The following is a 13,257-nucleotide window of genomic DNA, read 5'->3' as shown; positions in this document are numbered from 1 at the left end:
CAACCAGTGCGGAAAGAGGAAACAAAAAGTGAGGAATGTGAGGAGAGGATCAGAAACCTCTGGGGCAGCTTTAAGCAAACGAACATTCGAATAATTGGATTGCCAGAGGGCGAAGAAGAAGAACTAGAAATTGAAAAATTACGTGAAAAAATAATGAAACAGAACTTCCCTAACTTGGGGAAGGAAATAGACTTACAGGTCCAGGAAGCACAGAGAGTTCCAGAAAAACTGGACCCAGGGAGAACAAGACACATTATAATCAACATATCAAAAATTAAAGATAAAGAGAGAATCTTAAAAGCAGCAAGAGAGAAGAGAATTATGTGCAAAGGGGTCCCAATTAGACTATCAGCTGATTTCTCAAAGGAGACCCTACAGGCAAGAAGGGACTGGCAAGAAATATTCAAAGTAATGAAAAGCAAAAACCTACAGCCACGATTATTCTATCCAGCGAAACTGTCATTCAGAATAGAAGGGCAGAGAAAGTGCTTCCAGGACAAAGTAAAACCAAAGGAGTTCATTAGATCCAAACCACTGTTATATGAGATGTTAAAGGGACTTGTTTAGAAGAAGGAGGATCAAAACTATGAACATTAAAATGAAAACTGCATCATAACAGCCAACAACAGAAGCTAGGGAATCGAAACAAAGACAAACTAAGTAGGCAACAAGAGTGGGAAAAAAACTATAGGTATGGGGAACATACTGGGGGGGAGGTCAGCAAGGAGGAGGAAGGGGGAAATAAAGAGGGAGATGGTACAGGAATTAAGAAGCATAGTAGGAGGGAGTGGAGTAGACAGGAAGATGTTGAAAAGAATTATATGCACAACCAATGGACATGGACTAAAAGGGGGGGACAACTGGAGGGAGGGGGGCCACTAGATGGAGGGGAGCAGGGGAAAAGAAATTGGGACAACTGTAATAGCATAATCAATAAAACATATTAAAAAAAAAAAGAAGAAGTATTCCAAGAAACGAAAAGCAAGGACTTACAACCAAGATTACTCTATCCAGCAAAACTATCATTTGAAATGGAAGGGCAGATAAAGTGCTTCCCAGACAAGGGAAAACTAAAGGAGTTCATCATCACCAAGCCATTATTATATGAAATGTTAAAGGGACTTATTTAAGAAAAAGAAGATCAAAACTATGAACATTAAAATGACAATAAATGCACAACGGTCAGCAACTGAATCTAAAAAATAAAAACAAAAACAAAGCAAACAACCAGAACAGGAACAGAATCATAGGTATGGGGACCATTTGAAGGGTTATCAGCTGGGAGGGGGAAGGGGAGAAATGGGGAAAAGGTGCAGGGATTAAGAAGCATAATCGGTTGGTAGAAAGTAGACAGAGGGAAGTTAAAAATAATATAGGAAAGGGCGAAGCCAAAGAACTTACATGCACAATCCATGGGCATGAACTAAGGGAGTGGGATTGCTGGAGCGAAAGGGGATACCGGGCAGAGGGGGGGTAAAGAGAAAAAAATTGAAACAACTGTAAAAGCATAATCAAAAATATATACTTAAAAAAAAAAAAAAAGAATAAGAAAGAGCCAGGTATGGGGGAAGCTGTGGGTATGCCCTCAGGCAGAGGGCATGGCAAGTACCCAGATCCTGAGACCAGGGGCAAATGGGAATATAGGGTGGAATATATCACGCCAGGACATGAGGGCTTGGGGAAGGGCTTAAAACCCCTGTAGCACCTTGAGCTTCCATCTCCTGAAGCGTTAATCTGGTCCCAGTGTAGTGTAGACTCTGAGGCTTGAGTGCCAGGTTCAAATCCCATTTCCATCCTTTACCAACTAAGTGACATGATGCAAGTTCCTTAACCTCTTTCGGCCTCTGTTTTCTTATCTGTAAAGTAAGAGGAATGCACCCACCTCAGAAGGGTTGTTGTGAAGAATTAATGAGTTAATATATGTAAAGCATTTGGACTTGGCCCACAAAAGGCAGTCAAGCGTGAGCTTCTATTTCCATGACTATTACTCATGGTAACTCCTACCCTTGTCTTAGCAGAGACAGAGCTATCAAATCTCACCCAATTCTTTGTTCCCCATAGAACAAGTAGGGTTCAGAAATTATCTGATGATATAGTTACATACGTATGTATACAGAGTTGGGCAAAAGTAGCCTTTTGTGAGTATACAAAACATAGTGTATTCTTGCATTATTTATTCATTAGTGTATTACTTTCTATATGAACAATTGTAAACCTACTTTGCCCCCACACACACATATATTTACATGCTCTGGCCTTCACATGTTTTCCTTCACATATTGTGGACACTGCTTTGGTTATAAAACAGCAAAAATGAATAACCAGGAGGCTTTCTGGCTAAAGAACAAACGCCAACAAAATGCAGTTTCTGTAGTTTCTCACAGTAGCAATCTGCACAGTGAATCACTATGTAAATGTCTTCAGCAATATGCCTCATGTTCTCTGGGGACTAATCTTGTTTCTGTGGTAAACAAAACAAAAAATAGTAGCAAAACAATCCTTCACCACTTTGGGACTCTTTCTTGTTTAACATCCCAAATGTCCCAACTGTTCAACTGCCAGAACTCAATGCAACAGCTAATAGTGTCTTTCAATAGTGGTTGCCTAGGGCTGGGAGGGGAGGTGGGGGGTGACTGCTAAGGGGTGTGAGGCTTCTACTGGGGTGGTGAAAATGTGCTAATACTGACTGTGGTGATGGCTGCACGACTCTGTGAACAGACTAAAAGCCACTGACTGAATTGTTCGCTTTAAAAGCGTGAACTGTATGGTATGTGAAGCTGTTGAAAAAAAGTGTCCTTCAGGACCCCCTCCTCTGCAAAAATAATTAACTGTGACAGCAATATCCTCAGAGTCTCCAAATTACGTTTCCTAAGTACCTAGTGAATTTACCCAACTTCTCTTTTCTTGGCCTAAATGCGCCCAAAAGGTAGTTTCTGAGATACACAAAAGCTTCTGAGTCATGGTTTGGCGGCCACACTCGCCATTTGGGAAGGAAAGACCTGCCAAAACCTTATCCGCTACCCTTCAGAGACGTAAGAAAGCAGATGGGCCAGCACAACTTGGCCAGGTGGCTTTCAGCGTCGCTGGTTTTGGCCAGGCTATTCTAGACAACAGGTGACAGGGGATAAAAAGGCATTTCCCAAACCTCACTTGCTTTTCAGAAGCAGAACTCCATTGGGGGTTCGCCTGTCTTGGGTGGATGTTTGCTACGACTTTTCCCCACCTTTCCCCATGTTCCCCAGGCTCCTGGCCCAGACTGCTGGCCCAGGTGGTGCTTCAGGGAGAACTGGACAAAAGCGCTCTCCCCGGGCAGAGGCAGCCCTGCAGGCACAAGGCTAGGCAAGCAGAAGCCTGGATGTCAAGAGAAGGCTACCCTCACTCGAGTGAGATGAGCTCCTTGCAAAGGCACCCACCTGGTTACCAGAACCTCCTTCCAATGGATGTCTCTGAGTAATTCACAAACTGTAGAGAGCCAGGGTGGTTTGTAAGGGTCATGTTGATTGGTTCAAATCATGGTTTCTGTTTTGTTTCATCCAGTGAATACATGGTGTGTGCAAAGCAATGAGTTAGGCAGATGCATACTTGTGGCCCAGAGGCAGTGTATTCACTCATTCCTATTTATTTGTTTATTCACATAACAGATGCCACTGAGTATCCAATACTGCTAACACCATCCTAGGTCCAGGCTTCCTGCCCTCCAGGAAGTTAGTCTAGAGGCAGGAAAAGACATCAAATTCACTGAATACACAACTATCAGTTGTAATAAGTCATAAAGGAAAAGAATGAGTGAGGGTGAATGACAGAGGATCTAATTTAGAATGGGAGAATCAGCACAGGCTCCTCTTAAACTGTGACCTGAGAATAAGAAAGCACAGAGAGAAAAAGAGAGGGACAGAGAAAAGCCATGTCAAGCAGTGACAGACCCAATTTTTGTTTCAAGGAGATGACTCTGAATCCCATATGGGGAAAGGATTATAGGGGCAGGAGTGGTGCTGAAGGCTGGTGGAATTGTCCAGGTGAGAGACAGGGTGATTGGGGTCACAGTGGTGAGAGCCAGGAAGGAAGTGGGCAAAACCAAGGTGACCTCTGGAGGTTGAATAGACAGGACTGTGGACGGCTGCGACATGGAGAGGAGGGGTGAAGCTGAGGTCAGAAATGACTCCTAAGCTTCTGGTTGGGGAAGACTGGAAAGATGCAGGTTGGGGAGGAGTGGAAAGATGAAGAGCTCTGTCCTATTCCAGTGTGTTCTGGTGGCAAAGCCAAAGGGCTGGGCGCCAGAAAAGCTGCATCCCTTTTTGGCCCTCCCACTTACTAGTTGGGGACCTGAAATCAGCCCAGTGGCACGGTGCCCTCATGCAAATGAAATCACTGCATACATCAATACAGCTGCACCTTAACACAGATCTAGCCGACACTCTGCCTTCATTTTACAAATGAGGACCTGTGGCACTAGCGCAACTAGGTTTTTCTTTGTCTTTTAAACAAGGTTGCATGGGGCGTTTGGGGACCCAACGAAGATTTCCGGAGTGTCTGACTACACATCAGACTTGGTTCTGGGGCTCCTGGAGTCTCTAGTAGTTCTGGCACCATGTGCCCCTTCCATGCTGGAGGGTTTGGCGAAGTTAAAAATCACATACTGCACATACATAAAAAGTTGTCAGTCCTCTCTGTGAGGAAGACACTGTCTTAACAGACCTCCACGAGACCAAATGAAGGGTTTAGCGACACTCCCCATGCCCTCTGTAAAGGCACTGCCGATCGCTCAGGGCACACTGAGTCACCCTCTCATGCTCTGTGCGCCTTGGCCCCTGCCCCTCAAGGGGTTTGCTCATTACATGTCCATCAGTTGTCCCCAAATCTGTTTATGCTAGTACTTTAATTGAATTAGGTGTTAGGGAAACAAGTGTAAAAATTTTGAAGAAAAAGAAGTATAACCCTAGAATCATTCTTCCTTCAGGGTGTTTTCCAAGTGATTTTTAACTGACTACCCACTGGAAAAATCCCAAACTGGAAAAGATTCATTATAGGTGTTTATACAAAAAAGGCTATATGACAGTCCCATCCACAAACCCATACTCCAAGACACATCCTTGGCTTGACCTCAAAAGACTGGTAAATAAATGTACATTTATAGTTTACATTAAAATGAAATGTTAGAATATGTGGTACTTTTATGATTGCCCTCTCGAACTGATTTTTTCTATTCATTGGCTAAATATCAGCCTTCTACTCCAGTTTTAAAAAACTACCATATATGATAATTAGCTCAATATGGACCTAGACCTAAATATAAGAGCTTAAACTACAATACTTGAGAAAACACAGGAGTATGATTTGGGGTTAGGCAAAAATTTCTTAACTATGACATCAAAAGCACAAGTGATAAAAGAAAAAGATGGTCGCATGGACTTCAACAGAATTAAAAACTGTGGTGCTGCAAATGATACCAAGAAAGTAAAAGACAATCCAAAGAATGGGAGAAGATATTTGCACACCATATACTTGATAAGGATATTATATCCAGAATATATAAAAAGCTCTTACAACTCAATAATAAAAACACAAATAACCTCATTAAAAACTGGGCAAAGGACCTGAATAGACATTTCTACAAAGATTATAAATGGCCAATAAGCACACGAAAAGATGTTCAAATAATTAGCCATTAGGAAAATGCAAATCAAAACCACAGTGAGATTCCACTTCATACCCATTTGGCTAGTTATAATAAAACAGGCAGACAATAACAAGTGTTGACAAATATAGAGAAATGTGAACCCCATACATTGCTGGTGGGAACATAAAATGGCACAGCTGCTTTGGAAAACAGTTTGGTGGTTCCTCAAAATGTTAGTTACTTATATGACCCAGCAATTCCAATCCTAGGCTTCCACCCAAGAAAAATGAAACATGTCCATACAAAGACTTGCATGTAGATTTTCTTGGCAGCTTTACTCATAACAGCCAGTGTCCAAATGTCCGTCAATGGATGAATGGATAAATAAAATGTGGTGACCCATACCAACGGAATTATATTATATTGTGCTGATGATATGTGCTGCAACATTAGTGAATCTTAAATGGATTATGCTAAAGGAAAGAAGCCAATCACGAAAGACCACAGATTATATGATTCCATTTATATGGAATGTCCAGAAAAGGCAAAGCTATAGAGGTAAATTAAGAGTGTACTACGAGTCAAAACAGGAAGAGACTGAAAATGGGCACAAAGTTTCTTTGGGGGAGGAGACTGAGATGTTCTAAAATTGTGATGTTGTACCACTTTGTAAATTTATTAAAAACCACTGACTTGTAAGCTTAAAAGAGTAAATGTTAGGTACCTCAATAAAGTTATTAAAAAACAGAAAAGCCAAAAATAAAAAAAAAAGGACATTCAAAATTAAAAGCTCATTTGCCTCTTAAAAATGTTGTAATGGGAAATTTTTACACAATAATTTTGACCTTTGATGACAATGAGCAGGGGATAAATAATCAAAATTTCTATTTTAGTCATGAGAACCCTTCTTAAATAGAGTGGGTTGGCCTGAATTATGGCATAATTAAAAGCATTCATTTAATTTTCTTCATTGATATTTTAGAATTTTTAAAACTACAACATTTACAACCCCGTTCAGACTTGCATAAATAGGTCTACTGTTTCTAAAAAGGTTCTTAGGTGAAACCTTAAAGAGATAAAGGTTGTTTTTTTTTTTGTTGTTGTTGTTTGTTTTTTTTTAACAGAGACTCTATTTTCTGCATGTGAGAGGGTTACCAGAGGGGACCAAAAAATATTCAGAATAAACAAAACTGGTTTCTCTGAAACAACTGCTGAGGTTTCAAATGTCCAGGGAAGTCACCTTTTTTAAAGAAAACCAGAAACCTTTTTAAGAAAACCCTGTTTTGTAAGGAGGAAATATTCTGGTGGTAAAATGATCTGGGAAAACATATTTGGACTGGAAAACAATTAAATATAGGTAATTTTAAAAAAGATTTTATTTATTTATAGAGACAGGGGAAGAGAGAGAGAAAGAGAGGGAGAGAAACATCACTGTGTGGTTGCCTCCCACATGCCCCCAACTGGGGACCTGGCCCGCAACCAAGGCATGTGCCCTGACTGGGAATCGAACTGGTGACCCTTCAGTGCACAGGCCAATGCTCAGTCCACTTAACCACACCAGCCAGGGCTAAATATAGGTAATTTTTAGAACATTTTAATCTTCAAAAGAGATGTCATAAACTTTTTAAAGACAGTGATTTGTTAGGAAAAAGTGGTCTTAATTAGGATGTGTGTCAAGGAAATATAATTACCAATTTGTCTGATTAAAATGACTATTGGAACATGCCAAGGACTGTGAGCCTTCTCAGGTGAAACATGTACAATTTGCTTTTTGTAAACATCTGTCGACAGAGCCTAGCAGATGATGTTAACAGGGAATGGATGACTGAAGCCAAGCTTCACCTGTAACACTACAGGAAGACATGCAGGAGAATACCATTACTCATGTAAATCATCAGGGGGAAATGGTCTTAAAGTGCTTGCCAGAGGCTGAATGTCTTCCCCCAAATTCTTATGTTGAAACCTAACCCTCAGTGTGATGGTATGTGGAGGTGGGGGCCTTCGAGAGGTGATTAGATCTTGAGGGCTTAGTAATGGGATTAGTGCCCTTATAAAAGACACCCTAGAGAGCTCCCTCACCCTTTCTGTCATGTCGGGACACAGCGAGAGAATAGACCTCTATGAACCAGGAAGAGGGTTCTCACTAGACACCGAACGTCCAGGTGCCTTGACCTTGGACTTTCAGCCTCCAGAACGGTGAGCAGTAATTTGTTTATAAACCACTCAGTCTATGGTATTCTGTTATAGCAGCCCAGACAGATTCAGACAGTGTTCTTTCATTTACTTGCCAGACTTCACTTGAAAAGCAAACTGTTTAACTAGCTAATTCTGGAGGGGCTTCTAGTAGTGAGTGTTAGTTATCGGGGCTGTGATGCTGGACACTGCTGCTTGAGTTAACCGAACCTCTGACAGTCATTATGCATTTGGGCAACAGACCAGAAAAGCCAGTTCCTTCCCTTTCTCTTCCAGGCTGGCCGTTGGGGCAACTCTATCAGCTCAAGGTTCTACCTTCCAGCAGCAGAGTCTGGACTGACACTGGGCCTTAAAGGCATCTCTCAAAGTCAGCAGGGAACTAGAACCCCGGGAAAAGACAGTGACAGTGACAAAGACAGCTCAGGGGTGGACTAGGGGTTCAGCACCCAGTGAAGTAAACCAACAGGACTAGAGACTCTAGGCCTAAGCCTTCAAGAAGAAGCCTCTAAAAGCCCTGAACTATGCCCTGTGACCCATGCAGGGCATGCCCACAGAGAAGACCAAGTGCAGGCCCCACTTCTAGAAAAGCCCAGGGTCATTTTCCCTCCTCCTACCTCATCAATTTATCTTCTGAGTCTCTCTCCATCCCCCTCCCCTGATTCTTTTCCAGGTGAACAATGCTCTTGTTCCTGGTCTCACTGGCAGCCCTGTGGCAGCTCCAAAGGACTAGGGAGCTTCAACACCTCAGCAGCCCCGTAAGTCCACTGGAATCTCCTACCACCACGACCACATGCAACTCCAGTTACTGAAAATAAACAATGTGGTGATATGGAAATGATATGCAAGTCAAGTTCTTGAGCTCTAGCTTCCAGAGTGTACCCCAAGTCCCTTGTAAGTAGAAATTCTTTTGTTATTCTGCAGTCAGACCATTCTTTTCAAAATGAGTATCTGATTATGTGTCCCTGTTTCTTCATACACGCAGCTTAAAACCCTCTGATGCTATTACCTAAAGACAAACTCGACTACTCCCCACCCCATTCTCCAGTGTCCTCCCATACACTGCTCCAGACTCAATGGCTTGCTTTCTTCATCTTTCCCTTTCCAGTCCCACCATACCAGACTTTCAAACTTGCTCTGCCCATGGTCCACAAGGTCTTCCCACCCATCAAGGTCCAGTTAACTTCTAATCATCCTTCAGCAATCAGATGACACACCCCTTCCTCAAGGAAGCCCTCCCCGAATGCCCTTATTAATGCTCCAATGAGAGGCTCTCATGGAACCAATCCCTCCTTCTCTGACATTTATCATAACTGCAATTTCCACTGGTTTGTGTTACTGACTAGTGAAAGTCAGACCTTCCAAGTAGCTATGTGCTAGAGGTGCAGAATCACATCTGTTTCTCGCCCACCACTCCACCTTGGCATCCGGGACCATGGCTGGGACAAGGCAAGTGTTCAGTATATTTGATGAAAGGGCAAATGAATGAACTGACAGTTGGATAGACAGAGAGATAAAGAGATGGACATGTGATGTATAGAATGGTGGATGTATGGCCTGGTAGACAGATGGATAGAACAGAGAGGTGGTTGAAGAGTGCATTTGATCCCAGGGCCAACACCTCTTCTGAGCCCTAAATCCCATTTCCACGGATATCTCTCTCCAACAATTATCCCACCTTTTACATTTTCAACCCCAAATCCATCTTATACCAATCATGAGACCTTGGGCAAGTGCCTAGTCTTTTTGAGTTTGATGGGTGTTTTTTTTTTTTTTTTTTTTTTTCTCTTTCCATTATAAAATAAGGATAACCATAATAGCTAAATCACAACAGGACTATTTTGGAGATTACATCACATAACCCACATACAGCCCAGAGTATAGTGCCTGGCTGCCATAAACACCTGATAAATGTTAGATGCTGCTGTTCTTATCATTCCTATTTCAGACTCTTCAGGCTTCCTTCCGCATTCCTCCTCCCCTAAGCTGCTACTGACCTTAGATCTACCTTGCATCACGAAATGGCTCCAAACAGAATCCTACCCTGACTGACTTCATATCCTCACTCTCTGCCATTCCTTAAACACTGTTTACCAGGTGTTCCCCTACAACTCTACTGAAACTGCTCTCCTCAAGGTGACATAACAATCAAATCTGTTGTCCCTGACCTGTGTGGCTCAATTGGTTGGGCGTCATCCTGCAAAGTGAAAGGTCGCTCTCCCTTTCTCCCTCCTTTCCCCTCTCTCTAAAAATAATCTTTTAAATTTCTGGTTGTTTTCTGCTCTGAGCCCTTCAGCATATCATTTTCTTCTTCCTGGCCCCTAAACACTGGCATACTCTAAGATTATGCACACAGAGACACACACTGTCCACTACTCCTCACTCTTCCCCTTAGCAATGCATGGGCTCCTACAGCAACAATACCTCTTCTCCTCGCTGTGGGTGGAACTGACACTTTCATCCCCAGATGTGCACCACACCCCATAAGCTGCATCATTATTTCTTTTTTTTCTTAAAGTGTATTTTATTGATTATATTGTTACAATAGTTCCAATTTTTTTCATTATTTCTTGATGGTACCTCGAAGACATTACTTCCCAAACCAATCCCATCGAACATGATCCCACTCCTTATTCCATTTTAACAGACCCACCATCACCCAGGACCAATACTTAATATCCCGACTCTTCCTACTGCGGTGGCCTACAAGCCCACCAGTTGACAAGAATTAGTTTTTTGTACCACGGCTCTGTGCCTAGATTATGATCCCCAGAGGACATGTAGCTTGCTATTGGAACCTAACAAATAATCTGGAACTGAAAATAAGAGATATCTCAGAGAGTAACAAGGAACTCTCATTTACTGCTTGTGGATGTATAAATTGGTGCCAGGGCTCTGGAAGGCAGTTTGACAAGATCTAGTAAAGCTGGGGATGATTATACCCTATAGTCCAGAACTTTGTTCCTAGGTATATGCCCTGGAAAGATTTCCCCACATGTCCACAAGATTTATACAAAAATGTTCACAACAGCACTGTTACCAAGTATAAGAAACAGAAACAACTCAATGTCCATTATATCAGGAAGTAGCTGGGACACTCAAAATTAAGATAATTAAAGGGGAGTTTAAAAATAGATTGTTTAGAAGAGTTGAGTGTAGAAAAACTACAAAAGACAGTTTAGTAGCCACAATATAGAAAAGCAGAGCTGTTGCCACTCCTACATCCAAAAGGAGGGAAGGAGTAAGTGGTTACCGAAATCTGAAAAGAAAGTACCAAAGGAAAGGCTATCCTGAAAGCAGTGATCTTCAGCTAAGGCATATAGCCAGTCCAAGGCAACCCCACAGGGAGTAAAATGGAAGAATAAACACCCTGACTTTTGGTTCCCCCTTCCTTTGCTCTCTGGTTGGGACTACCCATTGGCTGAACCCAAGAGAAAGCCAAAAAGGCAAGAAGTCTACTGAAGCCCATAGAGGTCAACCTCCCAGAGCATGGTGGAGAAGGGAAAGTAATCTGGAGAGAAAAAGGGAAGATACTCAGCATGTCCAGCAACAGAATGCACAAAGTATACGTTTATAAATGGAAAGTTACTGCCCAGCAGAGAAATGACTGAACTAGAGCTACTTGTATCAATATGAATAAATACAAAATCTCATGTTGGACCAAAGGCATATTAAAATATTTAGAAAATGGGCATTACAGCAGACTGTATTTTCCAAATCCACCACAGCTCTATTTTTGGTCCCCACATGCTCTTCCAGCCACTCTCCCCAAGAACTACAAAGAAAGAAAAGAACAAGGTTTTAGGACAGAATTACAAGAGAAACCTACCTTAGATATAGCATGAGAAGTGATTTAACTTTAAATGAGAGGTGAAGACTGAGAAAGAGCCGGGGCCCCCAGCCTAGTTATTAGCTATGAGAGCAGGGAAGGGCAAGTACCACCAAGGTCCTGAGGAGAAAGAGATACTGCAGTTGGCCCTTTCAAATGCCATTAAAGAAAACGAATGTGGCAGGAGAACCGGGCAAGAGAAAGAACGGAGCATGAAGCAAGATATGTGAGCGCACGCCAGATCTAACAGGGCATCGGTGACTTCCCTTGGTTTACAAAACCGGTGAGTGCAAAGGAGGGAATTTGACTCCAGGCAGAAAAAAGCACAGAGAGAACCCAGAAGAGAAAGACTTCCCTTTAGCCTTACAGCTCCAGGGCCAACATTCACTTGGAACCTAGTCAGTGTCAGACGCTGGGTTTCAAGAAGTTTCAGTCTGTTAAAAGAATAATCTGTTTAATGTTATCTATGAGAACATTAACAAACCCATTTCTGCGAGGCAGATTATCTAAATCTAAAGTCCAAGCACTTAACTCGAACACAACTCGACTGCCTTCCCTCTCTACCTTTCTGAGGGGCGCTACTAATGACTCATATTATACTAGATAACCGTGACTACAGCCTATAAAATACATCATGGTGAAAACTATAATAAAAATAACGGCATCTAACATGCACCAGACGCTTATGCTTGAGTGCTCCACAAAACCTGTTTTTATTCCCCTTTTACAGATGAGGAAACTGAGGCTAAGACTTGCTGAGTAACGTGCCCTAGGCAAGGGGCGGAAACCAAAACCAACTGCAGAGCCCACGCTACTATTAACTGCTTTGCCGCCTAACTTATCCTCTCTACTCTAAGGGAAGTTAGGTCAAGGCCAGCGAGGCTTCCTAACCGGCCTCCTGGCGCGGACACGCTTGTCTCTGTAGCTCCGGTGGAAGCCTTCACATGCGGGGTGTGCAGACCTTATCGGTCCCCGGCACCGGCTGCGGCCCGCGTTGGGGTCCGGCTGGAGTAACGCGCACCCAGACTGAAGGTTCCCCCAGCGCAAGGTTCCGCAGCCCTGAAGTCATCCCCTCCCCGAGTACCTGCGGAAAACGCGTCCAGGGTCCTGCCCCGGGCTCTGTGGAAAACTCCCCCCTCCTCCGCCGTGGACATGACGAGCGAATTTCTCGCCCTGCCTGAGTACACTGCGTGGGAGGGAGCAGCGCAACTCCACACCGCCCAACCGCTGGCCGGGCGCTGGTGCACCCTCTGCTCGGGGCGGGACCTTAGGACTGGCCTGCGGGCTCGGCTGCTCGGGGCGCCGCTACGGTTGCCTGGGCGGGGCGGAAGCTTGAGCGGCCCCTCCGGGATCGACTGAGGCGCCTGGCGAGTTGGGGGACGGGAAAGAGGGGATCCCATTCTGGGACCCTTGTGCTCAGCGGGCTATCTGGGCTAAAGTGGGGGACTAGCCCTTCCCTTCAAATAGGCTTGTCGGGTTTAATAGGCGGCGAATGACTGCTTAGTACAATATAAGCATGTTCCATGCATTATTTAGGGGGTCACATGCTAAAAATTTATTTCGTTGTTTATCTGAAATTCCAATTTCAAGGGACGCCTGTATTTTATCTGGAAACACTGCC

At 43.4% G+C, this 13,257-nt stretch overlaps 1 protein-coding gene across 1 annotated transcript in view; it reads right to left on the bottom strand.

Annotated features, from left to right (window-relative positions):
* CPPED1 (calcineurin like phosphoesterase domain containing 1) overlaps window positions 1-12,916 on the bottom strand; it is a 119,979-nt gene extending 107,063 nt beyond the window's left edge. The window contains exon 1 of the mRNA XM_090276994.1: window positions 12,721-12,916. Coding sequence (XP_090133120.1) covers window positions 12,721-12,790 — 70 coding nt within the window. The 5' untranslated portion in view covers window positions 12,791-12,916. The remainder of the gene's footprint in view (window positions 1-12,720) is intronic.
* Between the last annotated feature and the right edge of the window lie 341 nt (window positions 12,917-13,257).

Source organism: Furipterus horrens, unplaced genomic scaffold (genome assembly GCF_987537825.1).
Source record: "Furipterus horrens unplaced genomic scaffold, mFurHor1.1.pri manual_scaffold_5, whole genome shotgun sequence".
Classification (NCBI taxonomy): domain Eukaryota; kingdom Metazoa; phylum Chordata; class Mammalia; order Chiroptera; family Furipteridae; genus Furipterus; species Furipterus horrens.
Note: the sequence above shows the minus strand (reverse complement) of the source record. Positions and strands in the feature narration are given on the sequence as shown.